Source organism: Dicentrarchus labrax, unplaced genomic scaffold (assembly GCF_905237075.1).
Source record: "Dicentrarchus labrax unplaced genomic scaffold, dlabrax2021, whole genome shotgun sequence".
Classification (NCBI taxonomy): domain Eukaryota; kingdom Metazoa; phylum Chordata; class Actinopteri; family Moronidae; genus Dicentrarchus; species Dicentrarchus labrax.
This window is the reverse complement of record NW_026136711.1, coordinates 33996098-34019827: the sequence shown is the minus strand read 5'-3', so window position 1 is coordinate 34019827 and position 23730 is coordinate 33996098. Positions and strand designations below refer to the sequence as shown.

The window sequence follows — 23730 nt, the reverse complement described above, 5'->3', positions numbered from 1 at the left end:
ACTTTGGGAAACGTCCTCTGTGTTTACTGGATGATGGATCACACCTGTCAAACTGTCATTTAACATCATCCATGGTTCCCCAGACTGTGGACACTGTGGATGATGAGCTGCCCAGCTGACTGCTGTTCTGAGCATCAACCAACACAACACGTCGTCACAACTCACTTCTCATGTCTTTCATTTAGTTTCTTTCACTTTGTTTGTTTTACACTCTTTCACTGAACTTTATCTTTCTCCTTTCTCTGTCTCTGGTCAGGTTCCAGTGTGCTTTTAAACTACATGTTATAAACAAAACAAAAGATGATAGTTATACTTACTTACATTTTTATTTGTTACTGGTTACTTTGCAGTTTCAAATTAATAATTCATAAATAACTCATAATATACACATTTTCATATATATAAAGCTTGTGTTGCCATTTTATTTATGATTTTATAACATATAGAAACATAAATAAACCATATTTGTCAGGGCTGGAAAAAGTATTTACATCTTGCTACTCTATGTCCACATTCATCACACCGGTCACTTCAGGACTTTGACCTGGTCACACTGAAAGCTGATATGGGTCACATTTAAAGATCATCAGATCTCAGCAATAAATCAGAATTGAGTGTCCTAAGTTTTAAAGTGGAAATGTCTCTCTGATTGAGCTGCTAACAACACATAGACACCTGAAACAGGACCAGGAGCCTCAACTGGAGGCTGTTTTCAAAGAGTCACGCCAACAAAACACTGTTTTATTTAAAATCATAACCTGTAAAGCAACTAGTGAGTGACTAGTCAATATAAATGTATATTTATTATCAAATAAAGTGGAAGTAATTCGAAAATTAAAAGTAGAGTATCGACTGATCACAGTGGCTGTAATTCTGCTCTGAGAGTCAAATCAATGCCACAAACAGTTAATTAAATACACACAGTGACTTTGATGTGAAGCCAACATAGACCAGTGTCTGACCTGCAGATCCAGTTCAACCAGAAGACCTCAGTGGCTAACTACTACTGGGTGAAAGTCAAATGTGTCTTTAAACCTTTGTTCTGACAGACGATCAGGAGAGAAACTGTGTGTGCGTCTCAACAAGATGAATAACATTAAGATGTTTGTGCAGCTCATCTTGTGTTTCACATAATGGACCCTCATGCAGGAGGAGTCTTCCGGCAGGTTTCCTTCCTCTCTGAGAGCATTAAAGAACAGATGATGTTAACACAGTTTGAAGCTCCGTCAGGTCGAGTCAGCGCTCAACGCTGCTCTCTGTCAGAAAAGGGAAAAAGTGAAAATAATCTGGGTACGTTTTTATTACGATCTCTGCCAGAACAGACACAGTTCAATGTCTCTTTACCACAAAGAGAAAAACTACAAAGACACTACAGATGCACGCTGACAGCCAAAGGAATAAACAGATGTTTATGTGCTGGGGAAGAGGAGAGGGAACCTGGAGGAGAGGGAACTGGAGGAGAGGGAACCTAGAGGAGAGGGAACTGGAGGAGAGGGAACCTGGAGGAGAGGGAACCTGGAGGAGAGGGGAACTGGAGGAGAGGGAACCTGGAGGAGAGGGAACTGGAGGGGGTCAAATTCTGATTGGGGCCCCAAAAAAATGTTCTGGATGAACACTTCAGGGGCCTTTGCTCCACACTGAGGACAGGAAGTTTTCAATGCCAGGCGATCAATGATATCTGAACAGAGTCACCACATTGATCCATAAACATGATGATTATGGCAACTTATTGTGAAAATAGTCTCTTATACTTTATTTATACAAAAATTCTTTATGTTAAAATAAGCATATCAGGTCCCCCATGAGTTGTTTCCCCAATATTGTTGAGTCTTAAACTACAAACACTCACTTTTCTTTTCTGCGACACACACACACACACACACACACACACACACACACACACACACACACACACACACACACACACACACACACACACACACACACACACACTTCGCCCTCTTTATTTTGGGTTGAGAGAAACAACACACCCCAGATCAGATTTGTGGCGAGCTGATTAAAAATTAATTTCCGCTGTTTTGGCAGACAGAACTCTCGACGTGGTGAAAAATAAGAAAAAGTTTGAGTGTTTTTGTGTGTTTTTGTGTGTGTGTGTGTGTGTGTGTGTGTGTGTGTGTGTGTGTGTGTGTGACGGATCTGATGAGACGAGAGAGAAACTCTCAGTCGCTCTGTCCTCCAGTCTCATGAATGTACAGAAAGAAATGTGAAACAAACATAAACTTTACAAACTGAATGTTCTCTGTGTCACTGCTGGTCGTTAATATAATCATTTATATTAATATTAATATCAGCACACTTTAATTACTTTAATTGTAAGTTAAACTGATTTTGTGAATCAGACACTTGATTTAAGGTGATTCATTTTGTTTGATGCAGCAATGAAATTCTGTATTTAAAGAGATTTAAACTGTTTATGAAACAGTCTCAGTTTAATGTCTCTGAGCAGATTCTAGTTATTATTATTATTATTATTATTATTAGTCATTTTTAATGGCTACCACTGGGTCTGATTCCCCTGAAATCAATGAAACTAAGCAGTGGAAACACTACCACTTTTGTCCACAGGGGTCGCCATAATTAACACAAAAGCAAAGTTCCTCGTTTCTTAAAATAATAAAATAATAAATAATAAATAATAAATGACTTCGTATGAAACATTTCTACTGTGAGTGAACTTTCCTCAGTTTTTATTCATTGACAAGCAAACAAAAACAAATAAAATACACAAACCACATATCATCATCATCATCATCATCATCATCATCATCATCTCAAACATATGCTTCCACTGCATACTTTAAGGCATTATATATATATATACTTCAGAAACTGAGTGAACAACAAATCAGGCGTCATACAGGAAGAGTGCAAAACATGAGAAGAGCTCAGAAAAGTTAACAGCAGATCCAAACGTGTGTGTGTGTGTGTGTGTGTGTGTGTGTGTGTGTGTGTGTGTGTGTGTGTGTGTGTGTGTGTGTGTGTGTGTGTGTAGACGAGGCAGAGAAACAGGAAGTGGTCGCGGTTTTCACCTGAATGATGAACTGAAGCAGTGAGCTCAAACTTAAAGTTATTCCAGTTATTTATCTCCACTTTTCTTTGTTCTGTTCATTTTTATTTGTTCTCCGTTTCCAGGGTCACAGTTTTATATCGAAGCCAATGAAATAATCGTCAGCCTGTTTGTATTCCTACTCCAATGCGGAGCTATTCGACCACATGTGGTATAAAAAAATAACCAAAACACCTGCAGGTACGACTAGAAACAAGAACTAAAAGAGATTTGAGCTACTGATGAAAATGAATAAATTAAACACTTGAGCAGCCTCAGCAGTGGTAACAGTTGAGAAAAGATGAATCTTTCAGTAGGATTTACACCGATTCACTCGATAAATAAATTACAGCCCTATGAAGAGGTTGTGCTACTGAAACGTCCTCTTTATGAAGAACTCTTTCCTTTGTCTGCTCTACCAACAACTTTATAACCTGAAATTAAAGCAGATTTAAATGTCATCCAGATATGTCTCATGTTTGCACCGACACGTTCTCATCCCAGGTTGTCACATACGGATGCTGTAGCCTTTAGAGTCTGTATGAGGAAACTACTACCAGGTAGCCCGCCCTAAAGTACCCTGCTTTATGGTCTGTTTTACTCTCAATGGGACCATCAGTTACTAAATGAACATCATGCTGTATGGAAGAAGACTTGAAACTAGAGACTGAGAGCAGAAACTGTTTACTGAGCTCATAAATCAACTGAGAAGTCGACTCATTTCTCCATAAGACTCAATACTATTAGACTTATTTGTTGCAGCCCATAGAGCTGCCCCCTGCTGGCCATAAGAAAGAATGCATGTTGGCTTCACTTTACACTTTAAGCTCTGTCCACTAATAGATACTGTGGGTTAGGAAAACAGGAAAACATGCTAAAATAAATGTCACATGATGCAAGAACTCACATAAAGACAGTGAAGGGTTCCTGGTGCGTCTGTATGGAGACACAGAGGGCTGTAACATCGGTATTTGACACCTTGGGAATGAGAACAGGTCGGTTTTCACTGGCCTATGTTTATTTATTTTATTTATTTAGCACTAATCTGTAATTGTCGGTGCAGCCTTTAACTGTCCCGACCGTCCCTTCGTGCTGCTCAATGACCGCTAGCAGCATAAACAAACCTACAAATATCTGCAGAGGTTTGTTTTGGCCTCATTAATCACCAGTTTATACAGAACAATGTTGTTTTAAACCTTTAAACAATCATTCAAAGCATTTTAAAGGCAGAAAAAAAACAAACAGTGTTTAAAACCGATTCCAAAAACATCCGAACAGTTTCATTTCTGTCCAAAACCGTCTCCAGTGATTACGACTACATTTCTGATGCGTCACTTTTCCAACAGCAGAGTAACTTTCTCTGCGAGCACCGAGCGGCTCAGCATCACAATAATAACATTATTAATCATTTCATCTCATCGACAGCAGAACCAGGTTTTACATTAGATCACTGCTCAAACACAAAACATCCAAAACTGACAAAATAATAAAATAAGGCAGAAAGTTAAAAAAAAAAAAAATCCCTTTTTTTGCTTTTTGTAACAGAAGTGAAGAAATGAGTTGTTTGCTCACAAACGTTGAGAGTCCCGCACACAAAGACGCCACAGAACAAGTGTGGAGGAAGTTAATACATTATTCTGTTATCAGGTCTGGACTTTAACTACAGGAAGTCCGGCTGACGGGTTCCTCCCCCCCAAAAAAAAACATCCGACACAGCCTCTGTGATAACTGCCCAAATAAGTTAATGAGAAGTGTCTCAAAGGAATCACAATATACAAATACAGCCCGGTGGTGCTCATATATATACAGACTCTGTGTGTGTGAGGGATCATTATTTTACACCCCTGAGGAGTTTTATGACCTGAGACGCTGGTTTTCATTCTGACGATCAAAACTAAACTGATGTGTAACCACTAAACCTACGTAGAAAAATAGAAATCCTCACTTTGTGCTGGATGGATGAAAACGAGCCGAGTTGCTCCGAGGAATGTTAGAAGTTAAGAGACCTGAGTCGACGCCAGCTTTAGTCTGCGGCCTCTTGGCACTTTATGTGTGTGTGTGTGTGTGTCTGATCACAACTAATAAATCCAGGAGATTAAATGTTAGTTGAATCTGTTCCATCAATGTGTCGACTCAGGTCTTTGTGAGTATCTTAGTCAGGAAGAGAAATAGATGCTGGACTTAAACCTAAATGAAACACTAAGAAGGTCACTGGAGGTTAAACAAAGGCAACTCAAAATGTTCTCAATAAATTCCCTTAAAACCTTTTTCTGTAACAACATTTATATTCCAGTTTGACGTATTAGACATTCAAACGTAAGGTTGTAGGTTAGTCCCGTCATTCCTCGTCTTTTAAATGAAGCAACCTGCGAACCATCTTCAGTGGTTGCATATTTCCATAATTAATAAACTGAAGTAAACAAACAATTAACTATTGTTAGACCTGAAGAGGTAAAATTAGCCAGTAATTTAAAAATAAAGTAAACTTTTAACCTCCATTATTTAGCATTAATAAGAATATAAACATTTAATAAACACTATAATGCGTTTATTATTATATTTCAACTGTAACTCTAGTAGTAATTGTTGACAAATACTGTTAATTAATAAAGACTTTAAGTGTCTTTATATCTGTTTACAACTACATTACCGTGTTACAAACTATTTAAATGTTTATATACTGAAAACGGAGAGTTAAAGTAAATGTGACTAAAATATAGTTTTGTGATCATCTGCTGATATTTATTTTGTGACCTGCTACTAAATCAACATTAGTGACGACTCAATGAATCTGAATATTTGTCTCTTAATGGTCCTGTTCAATAATGGGAACTTATACTGGGAGCTTGGTTAAAGTCAGACATCTAACCTCCAGTCAGCGCCATGCAGAGGAAGATGAGGATGGCAAAATCATATGAACAAAGTATTAATCTTCAACAATTATCATCACCTTGACATGTTCTTTATCTGAGGATTTACATTAGCTGAGCATCTTTCTTTAAAACTAGACCAAACTCTGCACTGAAAAAGCTCAATTGTGCCTTACTAACGTATTTCTGCTGTTTTGCTCCACGCTGAAGAGGAACTGTGAGGAACTTTTTAAGGGTTGTTGCAACAAACGAGAAGAAAACGGGTCTAATAACTGTTTAGTTGCAGACTCAGAGCAGCATGTAGAAAATAAAAACCCTAGGAACACATACCGGATTAAAGACATTTAGTTTTCAGAAACAAGTTTAAAGGATAAATCTGTGTTTAGAGTGAGGAACACTGTGGATGTTTAACACCCCTCACATTATAAATGATGAAGATGTCCTGTTATCTCCTCTCAGTTCATCCAATTCAATACAGCTGATAGGAAATACATCGTCCTTCAAGCTTTGATCTGTGTTTAGCCTCAGACTGACCAACATCCTACGACTAGAAGAGGCAGTTATGGGCTGGAACAAATAATAATGTGCATTTTCTACCTTTCGTGTGTTTTTCCAGAGCAGGGAATGATCCAGTTCTGGACTGGTACCCCGACTTTCACAGTCCAGAGCGGGACAACTGAAAAGTCCAGCATTAATGACAGAAAGGAGTTAATAGACGAGTACCTACGTAGAACAGTCAGCAGTTAAAATGTTGTACCACACGATTAAGTAAAAAAAAAAAAAAACTAAACTTAAAGAGAACTGAGGGGCTTCGTCACTGTGGGTTGAGAAATACACAGAAAGAAACGTCCAGATCAGCTGCTGATACCAAAGCAAACTCAACTCTTAACTGACCCTTTATAAGCCCCGCCCCTTTCTTCTCTGTGCTCCAATAACAGTCGAGTAAACCTCGGTCAGAACCTGGGTCTAAAAGTGACATATAATCACATCTTAAATCAGTTAGCTGGTGTTTTGCTATCTTTAGCTAAGTTAAAATGTGACTATAGACACGTCTATTATCTTTAACTTTCTTCCACATGTGGTTTTCATAAACGAGCCTAGCGTATAGTCCGAGTACAGGAAGAGAGTAGGTTGACTGAGGCCTGCTCAACCAATCCTGGAGTACAGAGCAAAAAGGGGCGGGACTTAAGAAGAAACTGTCATTTCTTAATCTGTTAAAACCAGAAAAACAGTTCGTGAAGGCTCCAGATTATCTCAAGAAGGCAGAATAAAAGAAACACGGATCTTAAATCAAACAAACATAATAAATGTCAACGATACTCCGTCAATCAAAGAACAGCTCTTTGTTCATCTTCAGCAGTTTGACATCCAAAGCGAGGGTCATCAGAAGTCCTTGCACAGTTATTGGTCTCGTGAGCAGATCTTCGGCCGCTGTGAGCTTCACGTATTATCATTATTATTACTGACGTTTCACAGAGCCGCTGCAGAGAGCTCGAGAGATCCCACGTCCAGTTGTTGCTGTGAGGAGCCCGGCAGTTCCTTCTCAGAAGTTCTGCTGCCGTCGCTTTTTGGCCTCGATGGCGTCCAGGATGGGCTGCCTCTTGGCCTGGTAGCGCTGACGGATCTCCTCGATCTCCTGCTCCATCTGAGGATCCAGAGAGGCCAGACGCAGACGCAGCTCCTCCACCGACCACGTACTCACCTACACACAGACATTGTGTTTATTAATATCAAACACACAGACGCAGCACAGGATGGCTACGATTATACTGTTAATCAATTACCTGATCAACAGAATATTAATAGGAAACATTCCTTATTTCCAGCTTCTCAAATGTGAGGATTTTGAGCTTTTCTTCGTCCTATGTGACAGTAAACTGAAAATTTGGTGCTTTTACAGGTAATCAGACAAAACGAAACTTTAAGAGACGTCAACTTGGGTTTTGGAAAATAAAAACAGGTGATTTTTTGGGGACTATTTTCAGACATTTATAGAGTGAACTGACTTTGAAAATTTAATTTATAAAATAAAAGTTGAATTGGTTCACGTCTGAAATGCTACGTGAGATCCCTCTGGTCCATAATCTTTCATTATCAGAGGTTTCACAAACAATACAGTCAACCAACTTAAAATCCTTTTGTAAACGCACACTGAACACGCGGAGGTTCTCCTGAACTACTTCTTCTGCTGCTGTTTCAAAGGTCAAGAAGTGATCAGACAAAGATTTTATGACAACTAGGTAAATGCTCTCTGAGGATGAATACTGTGTGATATGTTTGGAAGCTTCAGCAAAGCTTCAATATTTAAATATTTAAAATAAATAAATTGTGAATCAAAATTAATTTCAATATAATTTTTCATCAAGACGTCAAGAGGGAGCCACTGGAGAGTGTCCGAAGAGCAGCAGGCACCGTACCTCTGGGACTAAATCGATTAGTTGATCAATTGCTGCAGTTTTAATGTCATTATCTTGTTTAATAACTCAAACTTGGAGCTTAAACAAACTCACTGTTGTCCAGGTGAACAGTGAGTTGAATCTGTACTCTGCAATCACTTTATGTTATTCTGCTCTCTGGGTTAATAACATTTATAAATTCTCTGCCTCACAGATCTCGTAATGGTCACTACTGTTGAGTCTAAATCACCAATAAATGAGAGGCTTGTACCTCAGAACTGGATCTGAAGGCAGTTAAGCTTCCGTACTGAAGACTTCTCCTCGCTGTTACAATCCTGTGCAGCTGGAGGATCTGATGACTTTGAGCCTAAAGATCCATCTGTCCTGAGTCCATTAATGAACACTTAGGAAAACCTTGACTACACTCTAAACATATCTCAGGGATGACAGCGATCATCAAGGTGTCTGATAAGTGAATCTATTTTAGTAGCTTTCAGAGGCTTCATCTATTGACATTTATTTAATCTCTTTCCCTCTCTGTTGTAGGCTTCCGATCGGGACCCGATGCCTGCTTTAGCTCTTCCCCCGGGGGATTCCCCCTCTCGGCTTTTACCAGCAGCACTCCGCTCTCCAGCTATTTATTACCCACAATCAATGGAGCTAAAAAAAAACCCCACTGGCGTCCTAGTCCCCTAGACGGATAACCGTGAAGAGAGAAGGGAAGGTCCTACAACTGGACCACACCAGGTATAACAGACACTGAATATTCAAACTTACTGAAACCAACAAATGGAGCAAGAAAAAATGACTTCAATGATTCTATGATGATCGATTATCAAAATATTTGCCTAATAGTTTCATTAATTCATTCTCTCGCAGTGTCTTTAGGTTTTGGACTGACATTTATATTATATTTTTATATTATGATTATTAATAATAATAATAATAGAGGAAATAAATAATAATAAATAAATAAGCTTCCTCTCTAATGAAGATATTTGTTAGTTGCAGTCCTAAACATGGTTCTCCTTGGTGCCGCTGTTCAACGTCACATTATCGTATAATCAGCTGAACACATTTTCACTGAAAACCAGTTTGACTTTATGGACAGTTGATGTTTCCAGGTTTTAAGAAGGTTTTCTCTCTGAATGGATCATATTGGGGAAGTAAATTGAATCTAAAAAAAACAATATAATAAGTTTAATTTACGCCACTATAGCACTTTCTTTCCAGCAGACTGCAGTAGCTGTAAGGTTTTGTTCACCAAGCAAACAAACACATAAAATCATTAAACATTTACAGCCATATTCTCACACACACACACACACACACACACACACACACACACACACACACACACACACACACACACACACACACACACACACACACACACACACACACACACACACACACACACACAGCTTTAAAATATCTCTGGAAACCAACTAAAATAAATAACTTAGTGACTGGAACTGAAAGGCAGAAGTAAGAACTGGGCTTTGGGAAGTTTTCCTTCACAGATATTTTTACGTTATTTAGTGGACAGAAAGAAAGAAAATGGAGGTGATGATATAAAACACTAAAGACGACTGGAAGAGGATATGGGAAACGGAACGTGGCCGCTACGAACCCACAGACAAACATCACCTGACAGGTTGTCTCTATCCATCCATCCTCTACCATTTCAGATAATGCTAAAGCTCTAAACCCCACACTTTCTGCTCAGCATCAAACAACAGACAGACACTGTTAGACACTAGTTAATGAACATAGTGGAGCATTTAGCAGCTAATTTTTCTCAGGAATAAGTGGGGACCAAAAACAGAGATAGAAATTGGATTTATATTCACCAAATGGACACAAACACAAGTTGAAATGTACGATAATGTTGCCCTCTGTCTGCTGGATGTTAAATTACTAATACGTTTTGCCATAATGAAATAAAATGTGATAATATGTCACTGTTGTGTTCACAGCTCCTTTCTGCAAGCAGCTGAGTCCTAACCCCAGAAGCCCAGGTTCGATTCCAACCCACGGCCCTTTGCCCTTTCAAAATAAAGGCAATGATAAGCCCAAAAACAAAACAAAAAGGTGTTTTAAAAGGTTGGAATTTCCTGTGTTTTTCAATCTCATTCCGGGTTAGCAACACTTAGAATACGATGTCAGTACGAGCTCTGATCTCTCCACTCTCACTCAAAATGTCAACAAACCTTCCTTCATATTAATGTTAAAACATTTGTCTCATGCATGATTCATTACACACATCAGATCACACATGGTCGCCTGTTTATTTAACCAAAACTTAAACCTGCGTGGTCTCTGGTACAGTGGGTTCACACAGCGATATGAAGACTACTCTACTGGGTGTTATGGATGGACTCTCAAACACACAGTTTACATTTCTCCTGAAGGCAGTTAACTATTAAAGCTTGACAGGACATGTAACTGATGACAGACTGATGACGGGCATCATGATGCCCTGGATTTACCCTACTGTCAGGATCAGTTAGATAAGACTACGATCTCATTGAGGTTTGTTCTGAGGACTGAGGGGAGAGGAAGGGGAAGGGAGGATAGAGGAACAAGAAAACCAATAAGGGAAGAATAAAAATAGAGAAAGGGGGAGAGGACAGAATGCAGCAATTGAGGGAGATTGGTTTTTCTACGTCTGCTCCTCATTAATAATGTAGGTTAGTGCTTTCTAACCACATGTCCTATGCTGCATTGTCGCACCACTGAAGCATAAACCACAGATAAAAATGGAAAATATTAGACAAGGCAGCTAAATATCAGCTTAAAATACTATATAACACACTAACATGTCTTAATATGAGGGTGTTCAAACTTAATAAGGGATGTGTACTCCACTCCAACCCAGAGATACAATAAGAGAGAAAATTAAACTCAATGTATAAACCACAAACTGACTGAAGAGTTTTCCAGCAGTCAACATGATGATGTTCTGAATAACTACATTACAATAACATCTCAAAATACAAAAATAGCATAGTAGACCGGTCTAAAATTAAACACCGTCAGCGTGAAGCTGTCAACAAGCTGCCTCAAAGTATTAAAGATCCCAGAAGAAATTAGCTTTTTATCCTCACATTTGCAATTCTAGTGGAACAATAAATCTCCCCTAGTGGGATCTGTGTCGTCCAGCGAAGCTTATTTGATTTAAATGAACTGCCTGCGTCTCTAAACGATGCAGTGAAGCACACAGATATTTTGTGTTTTACTTCGACGGTTAAATGCTATAAGACTCTGCTGCCTTTGCATAAATGTTACGTTATTGTGTAAATGTTTGTTGTTATTGTGATAAGTGTCAGAATGAGCACCAGTAACAACAGAAAGCGTATAGTTTTTAAACAAAAAATATCTGTTAAAGTGAATAATCAAATTATAAACTTGAAAAAACACTCTGAGAACACAAACATTTGCCAAAGCCAACAGTCCAGTCTTCTATGATATCCACAACACTCACTTTAATTACAACTTTTTTTTACAAGTTTGTGCCGTTTAATCCGGAAAAATCACATCCCTGATTGCTTATTTCTAACTTACCTGCTGCATTTGTTTCTACAGTGATGTTTGAGGTGGCGGATACTCTTTGTGGTACTTTTAGTCCCATCATTCACTTTAATTACGACATTCAGATCATTTGCTTTGGGAAAGTGAAAGATGACTCGGATCCCCTCTAAAACTTAATGGGTTCGTAGGGGAGATGACTGACTGTAAAGCGTCGTATTTATCACTGTGTTGGCCAAAACAGGACTTAATGCCGGGATGTGCTTTCTGCAGTAGCACAGGCATGAATGGTCGAGATGGAGGATAGTTCTACGTAATTGTATTCAGATGGTGTATACATGATTTTTTTTGTCTTTGATGCACAACTTTAAGGAGAACACATTGTCAATAGGTGGTAATCTGTTAGGCTGCCAACAATGGAGCACACAACGTAAGGAGCACATTGCAAGAAGGATCACGGTGATAACGTCACCACCACACTCGACCCGACTGCTTCCTCAGTGTGTTAAGTAAGGAACACAAAGGTCCAAAACAAACTGATCTGATTTCTCCATAATGAATATTAAAGTCAAAGTTGTTTTAGAGTCTTCCTTGGCTAATGCTTCACCAAAATCATAATCTCCTTAGTGAGTAAGATGAGTTTTTTTTTTTTTTTTTTGAAAATAAAAAATTAAAAAAAAAAATTAAAAAATAAAATAAAAAAAAAAAAAAAAATTTTTTTTTTTTTTTAAAATAAAAAAAAAAAAAAAAAAAAGGGGGGGGGGGGGTGTTAGAAAAAAAAAAAATTTTTTATTATTTTATTTTTTTTTATTTATTTTTTATTTATTTTTATTTTTAAAAAAAAAAAATTTATTTATAATTTTAAAAAAAATTTTTGTTTGTTTAAATAAATTTATTTTTTTTTTTTTCTCCTTACCTCAACCGGGAGGGGGGGGTTTTTTTTAAAAAATTATGTAAGAGGAAATATATATATATATATATATATATATATATATATATATATATATATATAGTTTTTGTACTTGTACTATTTTATAATCACAGTGATGGCAGACAGTATAACTAGAAAAACACAAGAAGTTCTCATCTGTTTGTCTAAAATAAAAAGAAGCTTTCATATACTAGCCTTCTTTTATGTAAAAAATATCTCATCTGTTTCATTATTATTGTTGTGTTGGCATTGTTGGGTATTTTACAGTATTACATTTTTGTGTGATTTTATTTGCCTCACTGCAGTCCTTTATTAAAAAACAATGTAAAACACTTTGTTTTGAAAAGTGCTGTGGTGTGTGTGTGTGTGTGTGTGTGTGTGTGTGTGTGTGTGGACATGTATTAAATCTGACAGTGTGTATGTGTCAGAGCAATGTGAGATACAGCTACTGAAGAAGATGCTGTGTGTGTGTGTGAGAGAGACAGCGTGTGTTCACAGTGAACACTTACAGTATTAAAGATCAGGGAGAACAAGAGTGAAAATCAGGGTCAGTCAGCGGTTAGCTGTCACTGTCTGTTACTGTAACAACTTCAAATGCTCACTGGTCTCCCAACAATAAGTGCTGGGAATTTTTTTCTTGTCCTTTTAAATAATCACAACTATCAAGAAATGGTTGCCTTGTTGTTTGAGAAAGCTTTATTGTTCAGATATCCCCTTCGGTTCCCTCTAAATATCTAAAGCTGAGTAGGCAGCAGGGTGGTCTGGTAAGAGAAACCACCTCGTATTTAAAGGTCACATATTTAATATTTAATTCCAGCAGCAGCCATTTGTCCTGCTTAAACGTCCTTGAGCAAGACAAACAGCCGCTGCTTTTTCACTCACTGTAATGTGCTTTCGGCCAGAGGGGCGAGAGCAAAGTTAGTCCAACTACAGAGTCTCTCTCTCTCTCTCTCTCTCTCTCTCACAAAAAGGAGCTGCTGCTCTTAGAACAAAGGATAGGAAAGGATGGCGTTGGTCAGTTGATCATAGTGTGGTTTTTATAGGCTGCCATTTTTGAAGGGGTTTGTTCAGGACATTTCATTGACTTCATCAATCAAACAACCTTAACCTTAACCCAACCTCAGAATGACGTTATGCAGCATTAGGACAGGTCTGTCCCCATGAGGACAACTGATCCCGACAAGGTCGGTGTTAATACCATAAAAGGTCCCCAATCAGTAACAAAAACCACGTATATACACACCACTTGAAGATCTCCTTCAGCAGGCAGTTTGCGGTTGTCTGCGTTGTTTTCTCCTCTTCCTCCTCCGTCATTGTGACTGTTGGCCTCCTTCTCTTTCTGCTCAAAGTACTCCAGGAAGGACGGCTTGGCCGGCTGCATTGTCTCATCTCTCCCTGCGAGGCAACACAATCAACATTTACTTTGTTACAGCGGTGATACTGGAGCTGAACCACATTTACAGTTAAAACACAAAGACACATACACAAGAGTTTAGTTTACAGCAAGAAATGCTATAAACTCCACAGTGGACCATACGTAATTAATTATATATCTATCTTAATATATCTCTGACAGGTTTCAGAGCCAACACACAGGGCCACAGCAGTGCAGCCCTGTGGGTACACAGACGTCCTCTAGCTGTCCCTGCAGGAGGATGAAGGCTTGGTTGAATTTAATACTTGTGGATGAGGTTATAAAAAGGCTCTCTGTGCACAAATATGGAAGATGCTACATTAGCAACTATAATTAGAGTAAAGACATTTGTGAAATATTTCTGTGTATGTCATTTACTTTCTCTAATCCCTTCCAGCTTCAAGCTTCTTAAAGAGAAGGATAACAATGATGCATTTCTTAGTCAAACAGTCACATCATGATTCAAGATAGGAGAATGTTATTTTGAGATGACACAATAATTCAAACAGTGTTTTTCCTTTGAATCAGTTTCAAACGTACAACTACTGACATTTAATGTAATTCTGCAGTTCTGATCTGATTCAGATAGATTTGTATATTTGTTGATACAGAAATATATGTTGTATAGTCAGTCCTGATGATTTCTGTGAGACTTTCAGACAATCAAACAACTCCCATAAGAATGAATGCAAGCTTCAAACAACATGTCTGTTCCTCTCTGTACATCCATCAGTCACCTCCTTTCTCCCTTTCTCTCTCTCTCTCTCTCCCCCTTTCTTTCTGTTTCTCACTGAGTGAATTTTGTCAGTGGCAGCCGATACCGTTATCGGATCAGTCCCAACTCCACAAGAAGGTGGTGATTTCCTTTTTTTCCCCAAAGCACTGTCATCAGTCTAACACTGCACCACCGCAGATACAACTTCCAGTCAGCTGAAGTCAACATGAGGCGGCTGCAACAGTTTGTGCTCCTTCTGCATAAAGAAAGAGGGACATGATCTTATTTCTGTTGCAGCAGCAAAATAAACACAAGTTTTGGAATACATACCGTTAATGCCTCACTGCACCCTCTTTGTGCCTTCTAAACATAAATGACTTACAATCCAGTTCGATAAGGTGCTGTGATAAATAACAATACCAGCAAAGAGAGAAAGGAAGCAGCACCATTTTGAACGAGCAGACTACAATGATATTGTAGAATCAATGTTTAAATTAAGACAGCACGGTGACACGAGTGTGCAAATTTCCTTCAACCAAAAAGATCTGGAAAAGATCTCAAGTGTCCCTGAATCCTCAACCGTAACAGGCAGCTGCTGCACTCTAACCTGAGCACGAATGGGTAAACATAAAGACAGTTTCCCTTCCCGGATCAATGAAATGTTGCATTATTAAAGCGGCAATAAGCACAGAACAAGATTACCATAATACATCCACGCTAACTTGATACAATTGGTGATCAATACCACAAAAATGAGTCCCTTGGCCAAGAACTGAGATCTGAGACTTTTAAAAATCACTTGCAATGAAAAAATAACATACTGCTGGTTTACAACACATAAAGGACACACACAGCAGGTCAGATCTGAACGAATGTTATTGAGAGAGCACTTTAAACCACTTTACTATCCAAGGCTGCAGCGGTTAAATTAATCTGTTATCATAAAGTGTACATCTGTTTGTCTACAGTATTTCATTCCACTGTATTAGAGTTATTAAAAACATACAGGAATTAATATATTCATTTTAACTGATGATAATATTTGTGTAATCTGTTATATGATGAAACTGTGATATTTTATTGTTACTGTACAGTGAGAATCTCAAACAATACGACTGCAATCCTTTTACAATCAGTTTAAAAGTTAACACCATGGTTTGGCTCGCAGCTTCATCTTCAATCCTGCTACACGAGTGAAATTCAGCCTTAATAATAATGGTGACACTTTTTTAAAAGAAACACTTCTTCATAATGTCCTTTCAGTTGCTTTTTTATGACCAACAACCATTATAATTTAATTTCAGAAGGTGTTAAAACTCAGGAAGTACAGTTTGTCCAGCAGGTCTCTCTCTCTGCAGTAACATCATTTATAATGATAATGATATTTTAAATGATTTTTAATGATCAAACATCTTTATACTGGCCGCACTTCAGTTCTTTTTATAATCCTTAATAATTATGAGGGGGATTCAAAACCATAAAACCCTCCCAACAAATAAAACTAATTTTGTGAATCAGCAGTTTGCTCTCTCTAAATGCAAAAATCATTCACAACTCTAAACTAAATGACTAAAACTATTACTTTCACTCACTTAAAGCACTTAAAAGAGGAATAAAAACAACCCAAATCATTTTATACTTTGTGTTGAATGTATAAAGTAAAGATATCTCACTGTGATGTTTGTTGAATGAGTTAAAATGTGCTCTTAATGTATGCAACGAGTGGTTGACTGTATGTGTGTGAATGTGTTCAGCAACAGCTATAGAAACAATTAGTGTGACGAGTTAATGAGACTATATACATGGTTCATTGGACAAACTCTGGTCTGCATCTTTAATTTTACCTAAGTGGGTCCACGAGGGGAGCAAATCAATGAGTGCATCAGTTCAGTTCAGCGTTTGATTCACGGCTTTAATAAGCTGCTGTGGTGTTAGAGAGGCTGCAGTTTCCACTCCTACAGTACAGGGAGCTCTCACATACAGCCACATTATCAACAGAGTGAAAACAGGTGCTGTTTCTATTAGTTCACATTCTTGACTTTCTATTACGGTCCATTAGGTTGACCCTTACACTCCATTATATAATAACGTTTTTCATAGATTTATTGTAACATTTGGCTCTTCCCAGCTTTGTTTTAATTTGACAGTAGAGTCAACTGCTAGCACACTTTAGACGGAGGAACTCTCATGTTATAGCAAAAGGAAATCAGAGCAATAAAATAAATGTATTGCCAATAATCAGGTTATATAAATGGATGAGGAATAACTACCAGGATTGTGACTCGAGTTCAACAAAGACAGATTTTGATCCAGCAGGTTGTGTAGCTTAGATCGGTTGAAGGCATTTAAATGATCTTTACTGTCTAAAGCTCAAACTTCTTACATCGCGTACGACCTCAGAAAATATCTGTATCTCTAAGTAACACCACTATGACCGACATTAAAGTACAGCAGTGTATGCCGACCCGATCACAGTTCATGTAGGAGGCAATTTCTTAGTTTGTATTTATTCCTAGTTTTTAATTTATCACTTACATCCTTTATTTGGAATCACATCTGGACATTTCTCTTTTAATCTCAGTCAGCCCAAGAGTGTCTTCAACAAATAGATAGTTTATTCCTAATAAGATTATATATTGGCGACTGCACTACAACTGCAACTTAAACTCTTCACTCTCATATACTGCAACACTGGTCCTTTAAGGGTTTATTCTGACCAGGTTGTTAACAGGGAATACAGTACAGAGGAGATTTACAGCAGCTCTGACCAGAACTAACATATCGCCCAATCGTAGCAGAGATTATATCCAAGATGTCAAATTTAGCCATGTTGACCCCTGGCTCTCCAGTCCCTCCGCAGAAACTCTCGAGGTGCACCATCACTGGTATCTTCACCTAAATGTACGCAATGCTTCTGCACGTGTGGCAAATTAAAGGAAAGAACAACGATGCTACTTCCCAAAGTCTGTGGACTGATGCGATGCTTATCTCACATTAGCTACGAGCTCTTGGTGAGCTGACAGTTTATCAACGTCCTGTTGCTGCTGGTTTGTTTCACAGTCTGTCTGCCAACTGGTGGTCAAAAACCGCTTAATGCAACTGTAAACATTTCCAAGGAAACAAACCTGTTATTGAAGCCTTATGTTTGTCAGAATTTGTCAACTTTGTGTATTTTTAGCTCGATAATGATGATTAATGGAGACACTGTCCCTAACATCTCATCGTTGATCTCACTTGTGTCTCTGTAGTTGGTTTCCATTCAAGCATAAAATCAATTTAAAGTCTAGTATCCTCCTGCTGTGAAATAATTTATGGCTGTTTATTCTACACTTCTGCTGCCAGGTGCCTCCACGCTGGACTGAGCTGCCAAGAGCATGGATCTCGGAGAACTCATTGTTTAAGGAAACCAGCTGCCGTTGTCCCAATATGGAGGTTTTTTTCCAACATAATCAGATGAAAGAAGGTCAGATCCATAAAAATCCATGTTCTAACATCTCTTTGATTCCCAGTTTGGTATCTGGTGTTGTTGGGGAACTTTAGCAATTATCTGACTGGTCAAAAACTCTTTCCAACTGTGCTTCACATTCCTATAAACTGTGACCTGCTGTGCTTTGTTGGTTGCTATATCAACCCCATGTGGAGGCAACCAAGCTAGTGAGCAGCGTTTTCCTCTGTCCTGTTATTATACTTACTGCATGTATACATTCTTCAGTGTTAGTTTACTCATTACTGTGATGGTTAGTATCACAACTGTGGTCAGTGTCACACTCATTGTGGAAAGGTTAAAGAGGTATTTTACCACTGGAAAGATGGTCTTCTCATAAAAGTCTATGCAGTAGAAAGACGCATCTTATTTTTTAATTGCTGCTACATGACCACAGAAAACAAAAAACGGAGGCTGTTGTTTTCCCTTTTTCTCAAGAAGTAGAAAACAACCAGAATCCACTGGACCACTAAAAGCTACAGATGGTAGGTGACCTACTGAGTTGACCACTGCTTGGTTTTTGTTCATCCGTTTTCAGGCAGGATAAAATGGCAGCCCTGTCACAAACACTTTCGTATTACTGATAAATATGTACAATAAAACATGTTTCTGAAAACATTCAAAGTGAGAAATAGACAATGTAGTAACAGAATCTTGAATCATATTTGATAAAAAGTGCCTAGTTTGATGGTTTCATCTCGATTTCATGAGCCGGTGTTACACCGTATTTGGTGACTCATCAGATTCTGTGACCTGCCTTGATATTGGACCCGTTCAAGATGAACCAGGCCTGCACAGAATCACCAGTGATAGCCGCACAATGCATGCCAGTTAGATTTGTGTCCTACTTCAGGACCACATGGGCAAAGATAACCTCACAAGATCAAGCCGGTTCTTAGAGCCAGGCGTCGCAGCTGCTCTCCACCAACTGCAAGACCCAAGAAACACCTGGCTGGTAGTCTAAACACAACAACAACAACATGCTATAGATGGTCTAACAGGATGTAAACATTTCTGTGGCTTCCTGTATATTCTTTGAAGGCTGCCGGAAATAACCCTAACACTAACCGACTTGACTTCAGGCGTTTGTTTTTTTTGCTACTGCTGCCTGATCTCGTCTACTTTCCAGGCGAGGTACAGTTCATCTTGAACGAGCCTTTCAATCTTTCTTTGGGCTAATCCGTCTGTTATGTAACTCAATTTAGGAAGTCTAAACCCAACTTCTGCTCAAACAGTCTTCTTCTAAAAACCACACAGCTGCAACATGAGTAATGGCTAGACTGGAAGTATTTAAATGGGCTCATGCACCATGTGAGGTTTTGGAACATGATTTCTCACTTTAAACTTCAGCCTAAAACATTACTGAGAACACAAAGTTGAGTACTTTGACTTGTGAGTACTCTGACAAACGTAAGGAGCACTTGATCTGTTTGACCTTACGTGGTACTGGTCCAATTTTAGTTTAAATGTTATATTAATATTTTAAATAAAGTTAATTTCTTTAGATACCTGAACGAGTCCTGACCCACATCGTCCACATTTGGTCCGAATCCAATCTCTGTGTAACTAAGAGACACCTGTCTATTAATGAGTGCTGAAAAATATCTATACTTAATAAAGCAAACCGAAAAAGAAAACAAAAATAGTTGGTGAAAAAAGTGGGAATTGAGGAGAGTTGTAGCGGCAGAAGTTGCAGAAATACGTTTGTGTGACCTTTTCTTAGCCTGCAAATCAATATTCTGTTTTTCTCGCAGCATTTGTTTGATCAGTGAACGGCAGACAGACAAAAAGATGAGCGAGGAGCTGAATGACGCTTCAAAAGTTAAGAGGTTGATTCAAATTTGCGATGTATTGATAAACCAGCAGAGCCAATGCCACGCCCATTTGCCTTTTTTTTTATATAATGAAATCATCCATCTGACAGATCTCATTTAGGCCTTCGTCCTTTTTCCACATTCTGACAGCAGATGGTTGAGAGTGCACGATGCAGGAACGGTACCGAGGGGAGTTTCTTTACTGGAAGCAACATGGAACATAAATATTTTATTGCAGTTGGGAAATTAATTATAATATTACTGAACCATCACATACCGGTAGTGAAAGGTTTGGAAAGGCTGCCTGATCAGCTGATTAGACTCAAAAGGACCAAAAAATAAATAAATGAGTAATAAAAATGTTTTGGTCATTACTGTTTGTCAACCACTGACGAGCCCATTATTTGTTCCCTCTGCTGTCCTCTCGGTTCTGACCAGTCAGATCAGACGTCACCTCACAGCAGTCATATGATGTTGGGGAGTGGACATGGTTGAGTTTACTTTAATTAAAGAGATGCTTTATTTTAGTGGAACTTTCCAGGTTTAGAGGAAAGACATCCCAAGTGACTCAGATGAAACAGGCTCATGTTTTGGTGGGATTTAATTATGCAAACAAATGAGGAAGCGGACACGTTTTAGTACAGGGCTCAGTAGGATTAAAGTCTCTTACTCCAGCAGTGTTAATGCTTTGTTCTGTAGCCTCTAAACCAGGATGAACATAAACCACAAGTTTAGGAGAGTAAAGCTTTTACACAGTTTGAACTTAAAAGTAAAGGCCGAACCAGAGTGGACTCCAGAGAGAGCTGCCATCTGCGCCTTCCCCAAAACAAAATTAAACTTTAATAAAGTAAGAGACGTAAGAGCTGAGCAGGTACAGAGAGATATTCAATCTGTCTAACTATAATGTGTAAAGTGTTTATACTTCTATGTTATAAGAACACTTAGGACAGTGCGAAGGTAGAGCAAAGCATTTAAGCATTTGAAGATTAGAGAACATTGTTCAGGCTCAGAGAGATGGAAAATTTAAATAATTCATTTACGTAATTCCATCTACATGCATATCAAACAACAAATGGAAAGTTTGAATAACTCTCACTTCACTGCCAGCTGTTGTTCACACAGTGTTTGTGTCAGATAGAGTAAGAGAAGAAAACTGCATCTACATTTTGTTGTGGACTGGCTCAAGTGACTCGCCGTGCGTGGCTAGCGCACTAGCTAATGATAGCAGGCGAGCTGCGCCACAAACGGAGAGACGAGAGGGAGGAAGCTTGTGGAGGAGAAACCTGAAAGAAACCGAGGCGTCATAAACAAGATCCACAGTGTAATGCAAAGGCAGGAAAAGCCCATATATCACTGTGGAAAGATTCACAGGAACTAGAGCTGTGGGTAATCAATCACATTGCGATTACTGTGACAGATATTACGATTGTGATATGATTCATTTAATTTTCACTGCACTATAAAACTTTAACACGTTTTACTGCAGCTGCTTGAAATACATCAATGTCAGATAATCTAAGTTAATTTTATGTGTTGGGAAAATACACCAGGAAATCCCAAAGTATGCCAATAACATTTCTTAACAACAAGTACCTTGTAGTGGATTTTTAATTGAATGTCTTGTTGGTTGCATTCGAGAAGTCTTGCAGAAGACAATGAGACATGAAACTGAAAGAGAGGTTTCTAACATGGATTCTAGTGAGTGAGGGTTAGAGGCTAATCAGTGTAAATTAAAAGGCTTTTTATTATTCTGTACCATTAGGGAGGATCGATATCTGATCTAATGTCTTATCTCAATCCTCAAGGCCCCTTCAGCATCAGACTGTGGTCATTAGTTAGGGACACACACACACACACACACACACACACTCAGCCATTACACGACAGAGAAACACACACTCAAACACACAACTGAAGGGTATTGTGGTACTAATGTAATTATGAACTCTAAATGTTCCTGTGTTAATGCGGTTTGAACTGCCAGCAGTGGAGATCCATACTAACTCAATAGTGAGACATCAGACAGGAGACAGTGTGTGCGTGTGTGTGGGCGTGTATTTATGAGTATGTGTGTCAGACATTTATAAGTAGTCACTGTGTTTGTGTCGAGGAAACTGACTTGGGTGATTGTGTTTAGGGTTGGGTACCACCGACGTCACTACGTAGACGTCGGTGGCTCATTTCAGTACCAGAGCTCTGTATTGAAACAGCTGCTCTCTGGTGCAGATGTTACAGCCAGAAGAGACATCACAGCCCACATCACCGCTAGTTAACATTACAGCAAATCTCTCTACATGGCTGCGGCAGCAGAATGTCGAGCTAGGGGAGCCAAGGTGCCCTAAATGGACCACGGCTGAGTCCTTGCTGCAGCGGCTCTGGGTTTGACTCCGACCTGTGGCCCTTTGCTATGTGTCTCTCTCTCTCTCTCTCTCTCTCTCTCTCTCTCTCTCTCCCCTCTCTCTCTCTCTCCCTCTCTCCCTCTCTCCCTCTCTCTCCTCCCTCTCTCCCTCTCCCTCTCTCTCTCCCTCTCCCTCTTGAGCTGTCACTATCGATTAAAGGCAATAAAAGGAAGGGATAAGCAGCGGGATGCAACGTGCTCGACTGCCTGTGTCAGCCGGCAGTGTGGGTGTCACCGGTCCTGGCGACTGGGCGACGTGTCATAAAGATTCTCCATTTAGAGACCCACTGATGATAACGACAGCAGCTTTTCTTCAGGTTAACAAATATTATAATAACTCAAACAGAATTGGTGCAAGTACTGTAATTATTTAGTGTTAAATTATTGTAGTTTTTATGTTCTATGTGAATTTATTGTGTAATTTTGTCAGAAATTGTAATAATTTATATTCATATTTACTTTAAACGGATTATAAATTGTGTGTATGGATGTCTACTGTATTCAGCTTAATATCTCACATATCAAGTGTGTGTACATTAGTCTTTCCGTGTAATCCACCATCTTGTACGTGTGTGTTTGTTTAAATCAGCATTATTAATCACCCAGGTGTTGATTCCACCTTTAAGTTGGGCTCATTACACTGTGGTTCAATCCCCATTACTTCTGACTGTTTTGACTGTTTCCTGAGGACGCTGCAGGGCGGGAGATTACCCCACTCACCACCACTTACTGCTACCCCCCTGGTTTAAACATAAATAACACTGGATGTGGTGTAGGAGGTTTAATATTGTGACATAAACTTTCACACTGGTTTTGTTTTCAACAGCAAAAGTACAACAAGTGTGCATTACTGGAAAATACACACACACACACTCTCTCAAACTCAGTGTGCTGTAGTGTCTCATTGGGGTTAATTCTTTGCGTATAAACACAAACACATAAAACACACCCACAGACTGCCAGCACTGATGAACAGAGTCCAACTCTTACTGAGACTGCCTTCCAAAAGCCTCCCAATACATCCAACGCTCACAACTCCCACACTGCGAACAGACTCCAACAGACTGAAGCAGCACCAACATATCTCTCAATAAATGACCCAGCGCAGCA

General features: G+C 38.9%; 1 protein-coding gene across 1 annotated transcript in view; it reads right to left on the bottom strand.

Annotated features, from left to right (window-relative positions):
* Window positions 1–2678: 2678 nt before the first annotated feature.
* The window catches only part of LOC127371570 (serine/threonine-protein kinase 4), a 34729-nt gene continuing 13677 nt past the window's right edge, over window positions 2679–23730 (bottom strand). Inside the window, exons 10-11 of the mRNA XM_051414441.1 lie at window positions 14039–14190; window positions 2679–7639 (exon numbers count right to left, since the gene is read on the bottom strand). Of these exons, the coding sequence (XP_051270401.1) occupies window positions 7481–7639; window positions 14039–14190 (311 nt within the window). The 3' untranslated portion in view covers window positions 2679–7480. The remainder of the gene's footprint in view (window positions 7640–14038; window positions 14191–23730) is intronic.